At 35.4% G+C, this 21,657-nt stretch overlaps 1 protein-coding gene across 1 annotated transcript in view; it reads left to right on the forward strand.

Moving 5' to 3' along the window:
- LOC149226729 (uncharacterized protein At4g15970-like) overlaps window positions 1-17,937 on the forward strand; it is a 40,442-nt gene extending 22,505 nt beyond the window's left edge. Inside the window, exon 3 of the mRNA XM_089377576.1 lies at window positions 17,206-17,937. Coding sequence (XP_089233702.1) covers window positions 17,206-17,739 — 534 coding nt within the window. The 3' untranslated portion in view covers window positions 17,740-17,937. The remainder of the gene's footprint in view (window positions 1-17,205) is intronic.
- Window positions 17,938-21,657: the final 3,720 nt, after the last annotated feature.

A 21,657-nucleotide genomic window follows, 5' to 3' on the forward strand; every position in this document is an offset into this window, starting at 1 on the left:
CTTCATGTAGATTTCCTCTTCCACATCCCCGTGAAGAAATGTTGTCTTCACATCCATCTCTTCTACCTCAAAATCAAAAGCAGCAGAAACAGATAAAAGTAATCTAATAGAATTTACCTTGGCAACAGGAGAAAAAATATCACCAAAATCAATTCCCGACACCTGGGAATAACCTTTTGCTACCAACCGAGCTTTGTATTTCTCCACCTTTCCTTCTGCATTTGTCTTCTTCTTGAACACCCATTTGCTGCCAATGGGTTTCCTTCTAGCTGGAAACTCCACTAGATCCCAAGCCTCATTTTTGTGCAAAGATTCCATTTCATCGACCATGGCCTCTTTCTAGAGTTTTCCATCCTCTAAATCCACTGCTTCCTTCACAGTTCTAGGATCATCATCAGTAACAGACAAAGCAAAATTTGAACTGAAAGCAGATGGACTATACCTTTCTGGCTGCCTTCTTTCTCGAACTGATCTTCTCACAGCCGGAGTTTGTGGCTCTTCATCTTCTGATTCCTCCTCTGCTGCAGAGTCTGATTCTTCCTCCTTTGCCTCAAACTCTATCTTCTCAGGTTCCTTTGGTTGGACTTCATGTTGAATAACATCTTTTACCTCTCTGAACAACACATCTCGGCTGTACACAACGTTTCGTGTGACTGGGTTCCAAAGCTTATAACCCTTTAAACCATCCTTATACCCAATAAAGATGCACTTTTCAGATTTACTATCCAACTTGGTTTGTTTCTCCTTTGGAACATGTACATATGCATCACATCCAAATACCCTTAGATGTGAAAGAGAGGGTTTCTTACCAGTCCATACTTCTTGTGGAGTCTTTTCCTCCAACGCTGATGAAGGTGATCTATTGATCAGGTAACATGCAGTATCCACCGCCTCTGCCCAGAATTCTTGTCCTAACCCGGCACCACTGAGCATGCTTCTTGCCCTTTCCATCAACGTCTTGTTCATTCTCTCTGTGACTCCATTTTGCTGAGGTGTATATGGAGTAGTCTTCTGCCGTGCTATACCACACTTCTTACAAAATTCTTCAAATTCCTTGCTGCAAAATTCTCCACCATTATTTGTCCTCAGCACCTTTATCTTCTTCTCTGTCTGATTTTCCACTAGAGCCTTAAATTCTTTAAACCTGTCAAAGACTTCAGATTTCTTCTTAAGGAAATATATCCATGTATTCCTTGACAAGTCATCTATGAATGATACACAGTACACAGACTTACCCAGTGATGGAACCTTCACAGGTCCAAACACATCACTGTGCACAAGCTCTAATATTTGTTTCATCCTCTTACCACCAGAGGGAAAACTCACCCGATTCTACTTCCCATACACACAATTTTCACAGAAATTAAAATCCAGAGAGCTATCATTCATACCTTCTACCATACTTTTACCATGAAGTATTCGAAGGCCCTTGTGTCCAATATGTCCAAGCCTTTGATGCCACAACATGGTCTTCTCTCCAGAGGCCACTAGATTTTCTACTCCATTTTCGGGAACCATAGAACTATTGCACCCATCAACAATAGTGCTACCTTGCAGCTTGTACAGAGTTCCAATCCGAACTCCCCGCATCAATATCAGTGATCCTCAAACCCTCTTGCAGGTATCTTTCTCGAACACCGTCTTTACACCTGCATCATCCAACTTGCTTATAGAAATCAGATTTCTGGCCAATGCAGGAATATGTAGAACATCCAGAAGTGTTCTAACCCTTCCACCTTGCAACTTCAACTTTACCTTTCCCCGACCAATGATTCTAGCCTTCCTATCATCTCCTAAGAAGACATCACCACCATCGTATTTCTCATACTCACAGAACCACTCTCTATGGGGAGTGAAGTGAAAGGATGCACCTGAGTCAATCAACCATGCCTCATGATCTACATGTGTACTTGAAGAAGCCAAGTACACATCCCCACCTTCATCTGAGGTGGTTTTCGCCTCTACAGAAGGAGCATCATCACATCCCTTTCTTTTATCAGGAGCTTTAGATTTACAATCCCTTCTGAAGTGCCCTTCCTTTCCGCATTTCCAGCACACCACCTTTGTAGGTTTTCCTGGAGATTTAGATCTCCCTCTAGATTTAGATCTCCCACTCGATGACTTATTTTTGTTTTTGTTCTGGGACCGTCCTCGTACAGACAAGGCATCACCATTCTGGTTGTCTATATTTTTCCGTCTCATCTCCTCCGTCAGCAAGGCTGAGACTATTTCATCAAACTGCAAAGCAGTTGCATTGCTACCTATTGCAATAACCAGACTATCCCACGAATCTGGTAGAGAACACAACAGACTGATGCACTTATCTTCATCTGAAATTTTAACATCAACAGATAATAATTGACTTACCACAGTATTAAACGCATTCAGATGCTCTGTCACCGAGTCTCCATCTTTCATCCTCAGGTTATACAGCTTTTTCCGCAGGAACAGTTTATTCACCAGAGACTTAGATTGGTACAAAGTCCCTAACTTGACCCACAAAGCCTTTGCCGTAGCTTCTCCTGATACATTCAGCAATACTGAATCTGAGACACACAATCGTATTGTGCTCTTTGCATTCCAATCCAACTTCTTCCATTCTTCATCGGTCACTCCAGATGGTTTAGTACCCGGATCTACCACGATCCACTGATCTTTATCCACCAACAGATCCTCCATCTTGAGTTTCCACAACTCAAAATTCTGACCATTGAACTTCTCAATCTCTATCTTTCCACTACTCGCCATCTTCTTTCACCACTAGAATCGATCTCGCATATCTCCCACTGAACAGGGTCTACCACAGGCCCGAGCGAAACCCCTCAACAACAAAGGCGTCCCCTTGAAGCCAAAACAGCTCTGATACCAAATGTAGGTTTTAACCCTGTACAGAAATTACCTGCATACGAATTATTAAACAAAGAAAATAAATAATGCGAGAGCATAACCCATAAAACACATATGCACAGAGATTTTTCCCTGGATCCCAATACCGGGACTACTAGCTTGACTTTTCATTATATTCCTTTCAATGTTACAATACATAATTATACATGCCAAAGCATCCAATACCATGGACCGAAAACCATCGCGTCCAATACCATGGACCAAAAAAACCATCGCGTTTAAAAAAAATGTGCGAAAATCATGCACAAAACGATAGATGGGTCCACCCAACCTAGCATATGGTCCAAAACAAAAAATTTCTGGGGCGCTGCCCCGGAACCCATAAAGTGGGGTTATGGGTGTCCTTCAAACCCCCTATTAACTACGTGGAAAGAATATAACACAACCCAACATTAAGTTTAGTCCTTACATGTAGCCACATGCACCCAAAAGTACGATTGAATATATGGTTCATGAAATGTTAGAGGCAAACATCATTGAGCCTAGCTAAAGGGATTTCTCTTTAGTAGCGGTGATGGTTATTAAAAAGTATGGTTCAAGGTGCATGTGTACAGATTACATAGAACTAAAAAGAATGAAAATCAAAGATGAGTTCCCCATTACTATCATTAATGAGTTATTATATGAATTGAATAGAGAATTTCTTTACTAAGTTGGATCCTTGTTTTGGATACCATCAAATTAGAATAATGCAAGAATACATTCACAAGAAATCTTTATAACAAATGAAGGTAATTGCAATTTTTTGGTTAATAAATTTGGAGCTACAAATGTGCCTTCAATATTTCAAATTTTTATGAATTCTATTTTCAGACCTTTAGAAAATTTCTGTTAGTATTTTTTATGACAAACTAATGTAAATTTTTTTGGGAAGAGCATGTACAACATGTTGAAAGGATCTTAACATTGTTGGAAGAGAAACAACTATATGCAAAGCCTTCCAAGTGTGACTTTGGTATACAAGAAGTGCAATAACTTGATCATATTGCATTATATAAGGATTCAAATATGGATCCGAGAAGAATCAAAGCTATGATGGAATAACCAATCCCAAATACCTTGAATAAACTTAGATGGTTCTTAGGATTCACAAGATATTGGTATAGGTCTTTCAGTAATTATGGTCAAATGGTAGCACCTCTAACAAAATTATTGAAGGAGGCATTTTCTTGAACTAAAGAGGAAACCAAATATTTTGAAGAACTTATAGAGGCTATGTGTACAACTCCCATCTTGGCAACACTTGATTTCACAAAAACCTTCATTGTGAAGTGTGATACCTGAAGCCATGGCATTGGTATAATTTTGATGCAAGAAAGAAATCATCTTTCCTTTGAAAGTGGTGAATTTAAAGGAAATAAATTATTTAGTGCAATATATTAAAAGGAAATATTGGCCATACTACATGTAGTTAATAAATGGAATTCATGTCTAATAAAAAGGCACTTGAAAGTAAAGCAAGATCATGATAGTGTGAAATACTTCTTGGAGAAAATACTATCATTAGAAGAGATGAAAAAAGGGTCACAAGTATGTTTTTATGACTTTTAAATTATCTGAAAAATGGAAAATAAAATATTATTGTAGATGTGCTCTTGAGGAAAGAGGAAGACACAAATTGTTTAGTATTTGTTACTTCCATTCCACAATTTGACTATGTGGAAGAATAAATTATGGAGTTGGAGAAAAATGGGAAGATAAGAAATATCATATAACAACTATAAGAGGACCCAAATGTAGTAGAAAAATTTATGTGGAAAAATAACTTGTTAAGGTATCAATATATTTTATGCTTCTGTAAGAATTATCAACTCAACTCAAAGGTGTTTACATAATTATGCATTTGTCCTGTAGGAGGACATCAATGGTTCTTAAAGACATACTAGAAGATCAACACATATTATTTTTGGGAAGGATTTAAAGTAGATGTGAAAAGGTTTGTGGAAGAATGTGTGGTATGCCCACAAAATTAGGGAGATACAAACAATACTCGAGGCCTCCTTTAGCCATTAGCCATACCAAGGCAGCGTTCAAAAGAAGTTTCAATGGTTTTTATTACAGGTTTTCCCAAATATGAAAGAAAGCATCATTATGGTAGTGGTATATTGAATGACAAAGTATGTCCATTTTTTTTCTCTTTCTCATCCTTTAAAGAAAGTATAGTTGAAAAATAATTCAAGGAAAGAATCCAAACATGCGTGGAATACCAAAGATTATTTAAATGAAAAAGATCCAATTTTCACTAGAAATTTTTGGGCTAAATTATCTTCTTGTTTGGGTCCTCAATTGGCTCACAACTCATCTTACAATCCTCAATATTATGGGAAAATTGATATTTTGAATAAATGTTTACAAGGATATCTACATATATTTTTATCTTATAAACAAACACAATGGGCCAAATGGCTTCCCTTGGCATAATTGTGCTACAAGACATACTTCCATACCTCATCAAAAGTGTCAACATTTATGGAACTTTATGCATATCATCCTCCATCCATAACATCACCCATGAAAGGGACTATAAAATCTCCAGTGGTAGAGGAGCACATACAACAATAATAAGAGGTTCTAAAACTATTAAAAAGAAATTTGGTTATAGCACAAAATTAGATGAAATAATAAGAATATCAAAATCATAAGGAAGGGAATTTGGAGTGGGGGATTGCCTATTTGTGAGACTATAGCCATATAATCAAATTCCACTCAAGAAATAATTTGGGGAAAATAAATTAGCACCAAAGAATTTTGGTGCTTATAAGATGCTGTAGAGGATTGGAAGTATGGCTTATGAATTTTATTTTCCTCCATCTTCGTGTGTACATCAAATATTCCATATTTCATGCTTAAAGAAGGTAAGTGATCATAATACCCCAGTCCAAACTAATCTACCAATTGTTAATTGAGAAGGAAAAGTAATATTAGAACTAGAAACAATATTGTAAATAATGACTAATCAGGTGATATATCAAACAATTAATGAGAAATTCATCAAATGGAAGAACTTACCAGTGGAGGAAGTGACATGCAAAGATAATTTGTTCATGTAGAAACACCCAAATATAGTCAAGTGTTGAGGACAACACTTCTTTGAAAATAAGGGGCATGATAAACCCTATCTAAGAGCCATGTCAACCATAAAACCCCTTATTAATCCTTGTATTTTGAGTGATTTAAATTCTATTGTTATACAGTATGAATGATGGAAATCTCTCACTAACCCATTTTAATATAATTGTTTCCTTTCTCTGCTATATATATATATATACACACACACACACCCTAAGGATAACTAGTCTTAGTATTATCAAAAAAAATATAATTAATCAACATATCCAAATAATTTATCGAAATCCTATATTGAGATATATTTAAATGGTGTAAAAAATTATACATCTTACTTACATAGTCAAGATTGAAAATATAAGATTTCTTTTTATTTTTAATTACTTTATTTTTTCAAAATTAATATAAAATTATTCTCCTTTACATATTTTTTTATACTTGATGGTGATATCAAGAAGTGTAGTGAGAATGGAATTATTTATGTTTTATAATACGTATATGTGGAGAAGGGTGCATTTCTTCAACCAACTACTAGAGATCAATTACAAATTCCTTTTCATTGTCAATGAATCTATCTTTCTTCATTATGGATTTTTTAAGGAAGTGGAACCATGCTAAAAATATGTTAACTATGAAATGAATAAGTGAATTGTGTTAGAAACCTTGAACACTTTTGAGAAGGGGGGGTGGGGTGGGGGGTGAATTAGTAGTTTGTCTTATGAACAAGTTTTTCCCTTTATTAAACTTTAACCAAATCACACATTTAATTTTTAGCACATAAAAAATATATGCAACTAATAGAATATGAGTAACCACAGTCATATGAGTAACAATACCAATCAACATATAATCATGAGATCAACAATGCATGATTCATAAACCATCAAAACACATAATAATAACACATCAATAATCACACATGTTGATACTAGATGTAATGTGGAAACTAGAAGGGTAAAAACCACAATCGGTAGGTAGTTTTCTCCATTTCCCCTTCTATTATATAAAAAATTATTGTACATGTGAATTGACCACCACCAGTATGTAAGCCTCTACACACAAAGAGATATGAGTCACCACTCACTCGGAATACACCACTCCCATAAACTATGCAGGCCACCACCCTCACTAATTTTTGATTGCCTCTACTCCTTAAGTAAGATCTCCATCAACCACTAGAAGGATGCCACTACTCCCTAGACAAGCCACCACTCATTTGCAAGCCTATACATGCAACACTGAAGTCCCAAACTTTAATCCCTCATGGAATTAATTTCAAAATATTTCATACTAGGTCCATATACTCAACATAAAAACAATCGCGAACCTCTTTTGATTAATTTTCAAACTAGGTTCACAACATACAATAAGCATATCAATTGAATGATGTCTCTCTAACACAGTCTCTTTACAATAAATAATCATATCAGAATAAACGATAGCATACATAAAAACCCTACAATACTATGACAAATATTATATACAAAGCACCACACATCAATCCTCCTACATTGATCCAAATTGGATCCTAGAACACTCTCTAAGTTTTCATGAACTCTTTAAAAATTATGCCAAAGTTTCAAAGTCTTATAAAGATCAAGCTTATCAGAGGTATCCTCGTAACAGTTGCAATTGGTGATCAGCACAGAGCAATGAGGACCACCAGTCAAGCGCATAGACTGTTAGCCCATGGTAACGCGCGCTATCACAAATTAGCAAAACGAGAGGCTATTTCAAGAAACAGGGGTAGTTTCTCATATGCGATTAGCAACAACAAGTCACTAATCACATATCGCAGGGAAAAACCCTCAAAGAAGGGAAGGTTGCAAGCACCCAAACCTGAAAAATCATAAAATGTAATAAATATCGTTCTGATTCTGTCAGAAGCGGGGTCCCACAAAAACCGACAAGATATCGGAAGGGCTTCGAGCAGTGAGCAGTTTCAATTGAGTCTCGCCCGATGCCATCAATGGTTGCCATGCATCTGGCAAAAGAGATAGAAAACCACTCACATCAAACAGATAAACATCATCTTACTTATCCGCCCGATATGGATGATGTCCGTGGGATTGGAGGCTCCAGATCAACGGTAGAGACGTGTTCCGATGGATGACCGGATTTAATGAGTTTAACAGGCAAAGTTCTATAGGATTTGAAGTCCGATGTGCACGATGCATTGGAAGAAGGGCATGGTTTGCGGCATTCTTGGAACTTAATAGAATAATGGCCATGTCCAAGAGAACTAACACTCATCCATTATGAAATAGTTGGCCACCTTCCTGTGAGGCGTTATACAGTGATGATTACGCAGAACAACGGGATTCAAACAGACAGAGGTAGGGGAACTAGAAAGATGGGAAGAGGAAGCAAACATTCATAGATTAGATTGGCTTTAAAGCCATGAACTGACAAAGAGGGAAGCAAGCAAGTTAAGAAGTAGAAAGCTAAGAGCAGAGAGAAGAAGCCAAGCTAACCTGCAGAAGGAAAGGCAGCATCGAGCCAGACAGAGAAAGAGAGAGCCAGAGATTCGGTGTACTCCAGAGAAGGCTTGAGAGGTTTAAGAAAACTCCTATGTATATGCCTATCATGTATGAGTCTCAGATTGGGCCCATACTACTGTGACCAATAGAGGTCGAGTTTAAGTAAGGAAAGTCTGTGTACTCCAGAGACTTGGGGAATCCATGTAAAATCCTGTTGATTTATATCTACTGTGTGAGACTCAAATTGAGCTCACTGTTGTAAAAACTATGCTTTGAAAACATAATAGAGAGGCCATCACTAAATTTTGGACTAGGAGACGTAGCCCAGGAGTATTGGGTGAACTCCTTATTAAACATGTTGTGTTTATATGTTTGCCTATTATGTTTCCTTTAACTACTTCATTTCCTCTGTATTTCACAATCTTATCGATCCATTTCATAAAATAACATAGGCACATCCATGCACATGAGTCTATAATACCTTATTGTTTGTCTTAGATCAATTTCAGATCAAGTGGTATGAGAGCTCTAGGTTACTAAGGTTAGACAAGCTTGTGCTAGATTCTTTTGTTGAATGCTACCTAGGATAAAGCTCAAGTTAGGAGAGGGAGAGTTGGTTGAAGCTAACCCAGAAATTGGAAGAGTCTATCCTAAGAGGAAAATGGCAAGAGAAAGTCCCTTGGAATCAGACTTCTAGTTCATGGACAGTTTCATGACCATCAAAGCCATGGTAGAGGAAATGTATAGATAATTTAAGAAAGGTAGATATGAAGATTCATCAAACTCCAGAAAAGATAAATGAGCAAAAGAATCTTTCCCCAATGACCATTCTATAGCCAAATGGAAAGAATAAAAGATTTCCACACCTCTTGATAGTCTTGAAAATAAAAAGAAGAACGCATCTTTAGTTAAATTAGATGTTAAATTTGATTTGCCAATATATGATGGAGAGTTTAATGCAGAGAATTTGGATAATTGGATTAGATAGATTGATGTATATTACAGGGTGTAGAGCATTGATTTCGACAAAAGTAAGATTTAGCTGGCTAGCCTACACCTTGGAGGAACTGCCTTGGTATGGTGGGAAGGCAGAACACAAGCTGACATGAAGAAGCATGGTAAAATTCTTTCTGTATGGAGTGAATTTGTTTCTGCAATTAAAAAATATTTCTATCCACTAGCTTATATGCAGCAAGCCATGATGAGTTGGCAAACTCTTCAACAATTAAATGGGCAAAGTGTACAAAGCTACACCCAAGAATTTAGAAAAAGAGCTTTGATTCTATGAATTTCTTTAGACTCACCTAAAACTTTGTTGAAGCATATAAGTGGTCTACACAGCTAATTAAAGCACACCATTCTCATGTTTAACCCTACTAGCATAGATGAGGTATCTGTTCAGGCTACACTTCTAGAGGGTAGAGGCAAGAATGTGAACCCAAAAGTTGAGGGATCATCAAAACCCACTGCAAGCAAAAACAAGGAAAAGAGGAAGCAGAAATGGAAAGAGAGGAAGATAAACGTTATACAAAAGACCAAATCTTCACGCACTCACTGCAAGAAGGAGGGGTATGATGATGAACACTGCTCGATTCTGCATCTGGAGTTAAGGCCGAGGAAGTATGATGGCAAAAAGAAGAAGAATGCTGAAGCTATTCAGAAGGATTTGGGGTCAGACTCAGGGGATGAAACAACAATCATAGCCACAGGTATAAAAGGTAAAAATTATGAAGCATCTACAAGTAATTCTAGACAATCTACTGATAATGAAGAAAATGAGAGCAAAAGATATGAACTTTTTCATATTAGAGTTATTTCCAAGCATCAAAAGATTGATACTTTGCTTGATAGTGGCTCACAGTAAACTTAACTTCTGAAGCAATTGTAAAGAAGCTGGGATTACTAACCACACCTCACAAGAAGTCGTATCCATTAGGTTGGTTATGTGATAAAGCAAAGCTACAAGTGACTAGACAATGTAAACTTAGGTTTTCTTTTGGGTCAACATTTGTAGATGAGGTTGAGTTAGATATTGTTCCCTTGGATATATGTGGAATTGTTTTAGGAAGTCCTTACTTGTATGATAGAAAATCCATTTTCTATAGAGCTGAAATCAAGTATCAACTCGTTAAAGATGGAATTGAATATATTGTAAGAGATCATAAACTCAAGGATAATTATACTCTCATAAACTCAGGGCAGATGAATTGTAAATTCATGCAAACAAATTTTACTGATGGTTTTAAAGGAAAAGAAACCTGATAAAACCAATGTATTTGAAGGTTGTAATTCTAAAAAACAAGCTAATTTAGAAAAAGTTGTTTCATAATATGATATTCTTTTTCAAGAACCTAAAGGTTTGCGACCCAAAAAGGAAATAGTACATGATATTAATTTGCAGCAAGATGCTCCATTGCCTAACATTGGAATGTACAGGTTGTCCACTTTAGAGAATGCAGAAATCAAGAAGCAGGTACATGAGCTGCTCGAGAAAGGGTTCATAAGACCTAGCACATCACCATATGGGTCTCCAATTGTCTTGGTGAGAAAGAAAGATGGCTCATGGAGAAAGTGCATTGATTACGAATCACTGAATAAGATAACAGTAAAAAAATGTTATCCCCTTCCTCGCATAGATGATCTATTAGATCAGTTGAAAGAAGTTGTTGACTTTTCCGAGTTGGACTTGCATAGTGGCAATCATCAGTTCAGAGTTTTAGAGCAAGACACATGGAAGACTGCTTTCAAAACAAAGAAAGGATTGTATGAATGGTTAGTTATGCCTTTTGGCTTAACTAATGCTCCTTCTACTTTCATGAGAGTAATGAATGATGTACTCACGCTTTTTATTGATGATTTTGTCATTGTATATCTAGATGACATTATTATATTTAGTAATACATGGGAAGAACATTTGAAGCATGTAAATCAAACTCTATATGTTTTGAGGGAGGAAAATATTTATGTTAAGTTATCAAAATGTGAATTTGGCAAAACATATTTGAATTATTTGGCTCATATTGTAGGGGGTGGTGAATTGAAGATAGATCCCTCTAAGGTTGCAGTCATTGTAAACTGGCCTAAACCCAAATCTCCTACAGAAGTTAGAAGCTTCCTAGGAGCAGCACAATATTGGAGAAAGTTTATTTCTAACCTTTCCTTGATTGCATCTCCCTTACATGCTTTAACAGGATTGAATAAGGTGTTTCAATGGGGAGGCAAATAGCATAAAGCCTTCGACACCTTAAAAGAAAAGATTAGTACAACACCAGCACTAGCACTGCCCGATCTTCAAAGACCGTTTGAGATTGAAATGGATGTGAGTGACTATGCCATGGGAGTAGTGTTGATGCGGCATGGTAAACCCAAATGTTATAATTCTGAGACATTTAATTCTACAGTAGTTAATTATCCCACATATGATAAATAATTTGATGCATTAGTACAAAGTGTGAAAGAGTGGAAACATTATCTAACGGGCAAAGAGAGAGTTATACATACTGATCATCAACCACTTCAATATTTGCACTCACAAACTAAGTTGCAGCAATCAAGACACTATAGGTGGATGGGTTTTCTAAAATAGTTTCATCTTGTCATCGAATATAAAAAGGGCATACACAATAAAGTTGCAGATATGTTGTACAGACCAATCATAAATGCATCTACTAGATACTTAAGTATAACTCAGTATTGTATGAAAGCTAAATTGAACGATACGCTTAAGATATATGTTTTAAAGATGTATATGAAACTTTAAGTCATGGCAAACAAGTAGAAGAATTGGACTATCATGTTAAGGACCAACTCTTATATCATTTTGGAAAGTTATGCATTCCTCAAACTGAAAGAGTAAAGATAATTCGAGAAGCACACAGTTCTCTAATATCAAGTCACTTTGGTGTAAGTGAAACAGTTGCACAGCTGCAAAGATTTTGTTATTGGCCATAAATGAACGAAATAGTTTCTAGATATGTAAGAGGGTGTACCATGTGTGCCACAAGCAAGCCCAACAATAGGAAACTAGGCTTGTACACCCCACTTCCAGTTCCTTCTCATCCTTGGGAAAGTGTTTCCGTGGACTTTGTTGAGGTACTGCCTAAATATAGAAAGGGTCATGACTATTTATATGTTGTTATGGATAGGTTTAGCAAAATGTGTATTTTAATACCCTGTAACAAATAGATTACAGCTAAACAAACTGCAAATTTCTTCTTTCAGCATGTATGGGTTCATTTTGAATTACCCACTTCCATTGTATCTGATCAACATTCCCAAATAGTTGGAAAATTTTGGTCGAGTCTGTGGGAATTGATGGACACCAGACTGAAGAAGAGCACAACTTTTCATCCACAAAAGGATGACCAAATAGAGGTGGTCAATAGGACAGTGATCCAGTTGCTCAGAGGCTATTGTAGTAAGCATCTCAAGCTTTGGGATGAACATTTATGTTATGTGCAACATGCTTACAACCAAGCTAAACATTCTTCTACATAGAGATCTCCTTTTGAGACCTATTTTGGTTTCATACGAAGGTCTCCCTTGGACTTTGTCCTTGGTAGAGACATGGCGATTGATGGACATAGTGATGTGGACAAGGCAATGAAGTTCATTGAAAAAATCCAAGAAATTCACCAGGCAATATAGGAACAGCTGGAAAAGAGCCAAGCTAAGTACAAGGAAAGGCATGATAAGCATCAAATTGAGCATAGTTTCGGTGTTGGTGATCAAGTCTGGCTATATATCAGAAAAGACAGAATGCAAGGTGAAGGTAAGAAGTTGAAGCCAATAAGGTATGGACCTTTCAAGATACTTGAGAAAATTCTTGAGAACGCTTTTCGCCTTGATTTTCTAGCTAACATGCATATCTATTCGGTAGTTAATGTAGAAAGCTTGAGACTATTTGAACCTTCATTGATTGAAGATCCCGAAGAGCAGAGTCAATTGCCTTCTATTAATGATCTGTTGCCTGAATATCTCAATGAATTACAGGAAGATACAGTTCTCGACAGGAAGGTGAGAACTACGCATAGAGGGGACGTTGATTACCTTAGGATTGGACTCAAAGTTTCAAAACCAATCAGTGAAAAATGGATAGAAATTGGGAAAGCAAGGAATCTATATCCTCACTTGATTGATGCTTAAAAAACCAACTTTTTGTGGTCCAAAAGCCTTTTTGTGGGAAGGTCACGATCCAAATTGGATCCTAGAACACTCTCTAAGTTTTCATGAACTCTTTAAAAATCATGCCAAAGTTTCAAAGTCTTATAAATATCAAGATTATCGGAGGTATCCCTGTAACAGTTGCAATTGGTGATCAGCGTGGAGCAACGAGGACCGTCAGTCAAGTGCGCAAACCGTCAGCCCATGGTAACGCGCGCTATCACAAATTAGCAAAACCAGAGGGTATTTCAAGAAACGGGGTTAGTTTTTGATATGCAATTAGCGACAAGTCACTAATTTCATATCATGGGGAAAACCCCTCAAAGAAGGAAAGGCCGCAAGCACCCACACCCAAGAAATCATAAAATGTAGTGGATATCATTCTGATTCCGTTAGAAGCGGGCCCCCACAAAAATTGATACGATATCGGAAGGGTTTAGAGCGATAAGCGGTTTCAACCGAGTCCCGCCCGATGCCACACAATGGTTGCCACGCGTCCACTGGAAGAGAGAGAAAACCTCTCACATCGGACGGATAAACATCATGTTACTTATCTGCCTGATATGGATGATGACCGTGGGATTTGGATTCTCCAGATCAACGATGGAGATGCGATTCGATGGATGACCAGATTTGACAAGGTTCACAGGCAGAGTTGTATAGGATTTGAAGTCCGATGTGGACGATGCATTGGCAGAAGGTCATGGTTCACGTGCATTCTTGGAAGTTAATGGAATAACGACCATGTCCAGGAGAACTAAAACTCATCTGTCATGAAATAGGTGGCCACCTCCCTCTGACGCATTATACATTGATGATTACGTAGAACAGAGGGATTCAAATGGATAGAGGTAGGGGAACCAGAAAGCCGGGAAGAGGAAACGAACAATCAGAAAGCAGATTGGCTTTAAAGCCATGAACCGACAAAGAGAGAAGCAAGCAAGTTAAGAAGCAGAAAGCTAAGAGCAGAGAGAAGAAGCTGAGCTGACCTGTAGAAGCAAAGGCAGCATCAAGCCAGACAGAGACAACGAGAGTCAGAGAGTCGGTGTACTCCAGAGAAGGCTTGAGAGGTTCAAGCAAACTCCTATGTATATGTCTGTGATGTATGAGTCTCAGATTGGGCTCATACTACTGTGACCAATAGAGGACGACTTTAAGTAAGGAAAGTCTATGTACTCCAGAGACTTGGGGGATCCATGTACAATCTTGTTGATTTATATCTACTGTGTGAGACTCAAATTGAGCTCACTGTTGTAAAAACTATGCTTTGAAAACATAATAGAGAGGCCACCACTGAAGGTTGGACCAGGAGACGTAGCCCAGGAGTATTGGGTGAACTCCTTATTAAATATGTTGTGTTTATATGTTTGCATGTTATGTTTCCTTTAACTGCTTCATTGCCTCTCTGTTTCACAATCTTATCGATCCGTTGCATAAAGTAACATAGGCACATCCATGCACATGAGTCTGTAATACCTTATTGTTTGTCTTAGATCAATTTCAGATCATACATACACACTCTCAACCCAACTCAATCAACAATGTAACAATTATAATCACAAAACTCAACCCTCAAAATTAATATGCAACGTACAAATAAGTTATGGCTCTCTTATACACAACCATATTAGCAAGTCAAACCCTCACATAAGCAACTCTCCTCATAATGGAACTAATAACATACATAAACTCCTTCAATATCACCATGCATCAAAATTTTTGCATACATCCTCTCAATTCATCATGATCAGTAACATCACAAATCTAAAAACAAGAACTCAACCATATAATAAAAATGTTACAGCCATAAAAATGTAATTTTCTCACTACAATCACAAATACATTAGCAAATTCCCTAGAAATCCCATCACTTTAACTCTGCATACAACTAATCTTCAGTCATGATTTCTACGCACAATAAAAGCTTTCTATTAGCTACTTATCCATGCACACTTTGTACAATAGTACCAAGATATGTTCTTTCAAACTCACTCCTCTCACCATTGGATCTTAATATACTATCATAACTCTCTCACTTAAAAGAGATGACCTCTCCATCACAAAGCTTCCTCCTATAAACTAAAAAAAAGAAGTGAAATGATTAAATAATATTCACGTTCATATATGGAGAGCCAGATACTCTTGTTCATATTTCGACATTTTTGCTCCTTAAATAGATCTAGCCACTAACTTCACTTATTGAGAAATATTCTTCTAGAATTTAGTTAACCTTTTTCTCACCTTTTAATAAAAAAACCTAGCCACTTAGTTCACTTATTGGGAAAAATTCTTTACTTTAACCACCTTGTAGAAGTTAGTTAACCTTTTTCTCACCTTTTGATTAAAATCCCTCAACAAAAGCATCAGAAACACTAGTAAAAACATGTGAGGTGCACGCATAATCTCGGAAAAGTCACCTACAATCACAATCGCTAGGAAGGCTACTAGCTCGTAGAGACTGTAATTCTTATCCTTCCATTGGCCTCCCAGTGGTTGAGAGCCTCCAACCACTCTATGTATGTCTAACTCCCAAGAACTATAATAGGGCATGCATTAATTGACATCAAACTTGTAGGCTATCTTTAGGAGTGAGCCTGATACATCAAGAAAACCTTCCATAATCAATTTGACATCATCACTATATGCATAGAGCTCAAAACAAGACATCAAACTAATGATGACATGGCATACATCACGTGACCTCCATCTTGTAGCTTAGATTTTCCAGAACTTGTCTAGAGTCTCCAACAACTATCCAAGCATCTCAAGCATAATCATCAATAACACAAGCACAAGGAGATTATTATGCCAAATACATCTGCATTAAGTGAGGAACATGGAGGCTTATTTGGAAAACCACTTCACTATGAACCAACATCTCTACATCAAACCAACCTTTGCATTTAATTAATGTCTAATAAATCTACATACAAACGATAAACCATGAGAGCTACCATCATGTGGTTCACATCAATGATATGACAAATAGTACTAAGCCCCTATTGACATCAATGTCAACAAATTGGGTTGGAATGTGAATTGAATTTATTTCAAGTAATTTATGAGAAATGATTATTGTGATATGCAATCAAATTCAATTCTTAATGTAACAAATTACAAATTTGTATATTTATATATCTACATAATCTATATTTACTTATAAGAAATACGCATGTTTTAAGGTATAGAATATATAATTTATAGACATAACAGAATGTGAATTGAATTTATTTCAAGTAGTTTATGAGAAATGATTATTGTGATATGCAATCAAATTCAATTCTTAATGTAACAAATTACAAATTTGTATATTTATATATCTACATAATCTATGTTTATTTATAAGAAATACGCATGTTTTACGGTATAGAATATATAACTTGAGAAAAATACATGTCTCTGCTTTTTGAGAATTGTATTTTGTGTAAAAGGTTGATTGGGCTTGTGAATTGATTTTTAATATTTAAATCATAATTTCGTAAGTCATAAACTAATATCACTAGTCAATCAAATCAATAAAAAAAATTACATTGGCATAAAAAAACATATTTTCTTAATCATAACATTGTGATTATAAATTGGGTTGCAGGATACTGATATATTGTGGTTCCGGGACCCGTTCAAGAGGTTCTCGTCAAACGCAGACATTCATTTCGCTTCAGACAAATACAAAGGTTACTCACACGATCTCCAGAACCTCCCCAACTGTGGCTTCTTGTACGCTCGCTCCAACCAACGGACAATCAGTTTCTTTAAGTTCTGGTATCAGTCGAGATTAACCTATCCTGGACAAAACGAACAACAGGTCTTAAACCTGATCAAATCCCAGGAGATCCTGCAGAGATGCCTTGAAGTCATATTCCTGGATACAGAATACTTCAGAGGGTACTGCCAGAAAAGCCCGGATTTGAAGCAGGTGTGCACCGTACACGCCAACTGCTGCAGAGGACTCGAGCCGAAGCTCCATGATCTGCGAAACACACTCTCCGACTGGAAAAGGTATATGATGCACAGCCATCCAACACCGGGCCATCACGGCGTCAAGAAATTGCACTGGACACCTGCAAGGGCATGCAGGCGCACCCGGCACTATCGGCACTTTTGGCGTCGATGGTTTCCTTGACCTATCAATGTCATTCATGAGAGTAACTTAGAGCAGTGTCAAGCTGGGTTCTGTAAAGCACTTTTGTTTGCTTTGGACCTTAATTTTTTGTTTTCGCAAATATATCAAAAATCGTTTTTGAGAATATCTTATAAGCTTAAAAGGATCAATTATACATGAAAACTAAAAGTTAAATATTAATATCACCCTTTGAAAAATTACATGTTTATCTTAAACGTGTAATTGTGCACTTAGTTAATTAGAAAATCATCTTTGAGAACATCTTAAGAGTTCAGAAGCATCAATTATACGTAAAAACTAAAGGTTAAGTGTCGATATCACTATTTGAAAAACTAAATGTTTATCATAATTTTATGAAATGTGTGATTATGCACTTAGTTAAGGAATTGAGATATTAACAATGATGTTGGGAAATCCAACGGTTCACTCAATGAAATAGTTATTTCAAAAAGTTTTTTAAGTCCATTCATGCCTATATTAGTCCTTAACTATACTCAATGAAGGTATCTAATGTTATGGTTCAATAATTTATTGAAGAATGATGATGTCAATTAACTTTAATTTTTCCCTTGAATTAATTTTCTGTTCTAATGTCCAAATTTGGTGTGTCCATATAACTATTTAACTATTTCGTAGAGGGAAACACTACTAAAATCAGTCTAGATTTTGTAAGACAATTTTATTTAAGGAGCCAAGAACCTCCCAAAGAGTGAGCATTGGAGGCCATCTTTAATTCTACTGAGTAAAATTATATATATATTTTTAGCTTTTTTTACTGGTGAATATAAAGATATAATTTTAATTTTCCCCAAATAGCTTATTATGTATCTAAATGCATTTTGATTTTGTTTACAATTAGCTATTTGAAATAATAAATATTGATCCTATAACAGTGGTATTATTTGCGTTGTTGTATAGTGTGTATGATAATTGAAAGGTGGAATATCTAATTTATTTTTCCTCATCGTATTTAACCTTCAAAAAACTAATTATATATATAGTTTTTGTCACCTATACCTACACCCAAAACATGAAGCTCTTAATAAATTAATAATGCAAACTTAACGCCAATCCTAAAAACAATTCCTAGTATTATAATAGTATTTATTTCTTTCACTTTACTATTGGCGCATTTCCATTGTTAAGGAAAGCAATGCACAATGTTGAAATAGTTTTTATTTCTTTCACATCAACATTAGAGAATTTCTATTGTTTGGGGATCCCTAATGCCACTTTCCATCCTTTTATTTGAGGTATTTAATCATATAACAAATTAGAGAATGAAGTTTTCTTGAGGTTTTCATTTTATAAATGGAAGTTTTGTATATGATTAGTGCTTATTCTTATATTTGGTAATGGGCCAACTTTAGATGAGGGCTTGCATTGTCTTCTAGTGAGCACACTTAGGAAACATAAGGAATATATCTTTTAGTTGTCTTCAATAGAAGTTAATCCTGAATTGAATAAGAAAATGGAAATATAGACCCAATCTAATACTATTGATAATATAACAAGTGAGGGAATAAGAAGATGATGTTAGATTAAAGATAGATATGGTGTAAGATGTTCGTTCATATAATGATCATCAAAGGCATTCTACTCTCACAAAGAACATATGAACGGATTAGAATAAACTCATTGGTTGGTCCTATTTATACTTGAGATCAAGAAGTAAAATCCCCAATGTGGTGATGAATTTAGATTATTATACTCTATCCAAGTGGAAATACATTATAAATATCAAAGTATAGTATAGTATAGTATGTATATATATATATATATATATATATATATATATATAGATATAGATATAGATATAGATATACACATATACACATATACACATATACATATATATATACATATATATATATATATATATATATATATATATATATATATATATATATATTAAATGAAGAATGTAACGACTATTTTTTCTTAATACAATGGGGGTTTCATTGTTCTACCACTACTTCTATTTCTTTTCTCTTCTCTCTCTCTTATGTGATATTTATATATGTGTGTGTGTGGATGGAATCTTCTTGGTGTATTGATTTGATGGTAACTTATTAATGAAATTCAATAAATTACAACATTGGTTCTGTTGTTGCCATTTCTTGCACCCAATTCAATCTAGTAATGCACACACAAATGATGAATATAGAAGAGATACAAGAGTGGTGGAAAATAAATGTCAAAAACTATCTAAATAATTACACACATAAATCCATTTCATTAGAAAGGGAAAAGTCACACTTTTTCATTGAGACACATGAGAAATTCATTGATTCAATCCTTGTAGAACTAAAGAAATACATTGACCAACCTTCTAATGTGTCAACATATCACTAATGAATGGTTAGTATCAAATATTATCAATACGGGGATAAATTTTCACAAGTGGATAAAAAATATACTTTAATATGCTTTCAAGAAACAAGTAGTTGAAGACTACAACTTTTTTGAAAATATCACAGAGAAATTCTACATGGATTTGCACAAAGGGCTCTTATCTACAATAACTTCTTTATTGTATAAATTTCTGATATGCAAGAGCATGAAAAGTATAGTTCAATATCGAGTACAACAATGTGAATAATTGAACTCCAATGAGGAAGAGAGACAAATTGTCTACAAACAATTTTTACAACCTCATTGTAAGGAATAAAGAAAATCTTGGGGATTATTTTCTAAAAAAATAACCATGTTCATGTTGTTGTTCCCCATTTTCAACCAAAAGTAATATGGAGTTGAAAATGGAGGGATAAACATCCATGAGATACTTATAATTAGTTGAAAAGTCGACCAGTGCCAAGTCAATATGGGAGGAAGAAATTCAACTAGAAAGATGAAATATCATACACTTGATGAAGAGTCTATTAAAAGAATGAAAAGACATGGTTTATTATAAACCATCTATCAACATACAAATGATAAAAATGGACAAATGGAAAAAGATAATATAAGAGATGTGTGATGTAAGAATGTCACCTGAGTCGAGTTGAAAAACAAATATGGAGTGGAAAATCAGTAGAGCATGAGACTCATCTTAGGATTGAATAGGACATCAAAGTTGGATATACATAGCTGCAATGACTCTAGAAGGAGAGAAACCTCCAACTAAGCCTAATTCCATGCAGGGAAATCAATAGTATGGAAATTGACGGCCTAAATTTCTCTATGTGACAAATTTTAGGATAATTTTCCTATAGAAAAATAGTTACAAATATCTACAAACCAAGTATATTTAATAAAAATTACAAATAAATGTTCATGTAGAAAATTATCATGTATAGGAATTGTTTCACCTTCATTATGGACTTAGGAAATAAAATATGCAACTATGTTTTCTTGTTGAGGTTTATCAAAGATTGTGATATTGAATTCTAGTAGTAAAATAATCCATGTAATTATTCTTCCATTGTGTATTGGTGTGCTCATCAAATATCAGATGGAAGAACGATTAGTATGGATAAAGGTAACATAACTATTAATGTACTGCCTAATGTAGTGCCATAAGTATCATAAAGGGATTTGATACATTTTGTTCCAAAAGTATTTCCAATGTAGTGTATGAAACATTAGTAGATATAGGCACAAGAAGAGATTAATGTGCCTATCTTAAAATAATTTCTTTAGAAAGTTTCTACTTTAATGTATCAAAGTTATTTGGCCAAGAATATTCCAAAAAAACTCACTATTTCTAAAAAGTAGTTTAAATAATGATGAGGCTATTTTTAAATTTTTTATATGAATTGCAACTTGCATGGCCCATGAAAATTATTACATCCTTTTGGGTCCTAGGTATTGGAAGTTTAAAAATAACTTTTGTAGTTTGGGGATCAAAATTGATTTTTTCACATTAAATATAGTGACCCAAAACAATTTTTAGTGAATAACATGGACATTTTTTTT

Source organism: Pinus tabuliformis, chromosome J (genome assembly GCF_031772625.1).
Source record: "Pinus tabuliformis cultivar Carrire ecotype Pingquan chromosome J, CPIR1, whole genome shotgun sequence".
In the NCBI taxonomy this organism is placed as follows: Eukaryota; Viridiplantae; Streptophyta; class Pinopsida; order Pinales; family Pinaceae; genus Pinus; species Pinus tabuliformis.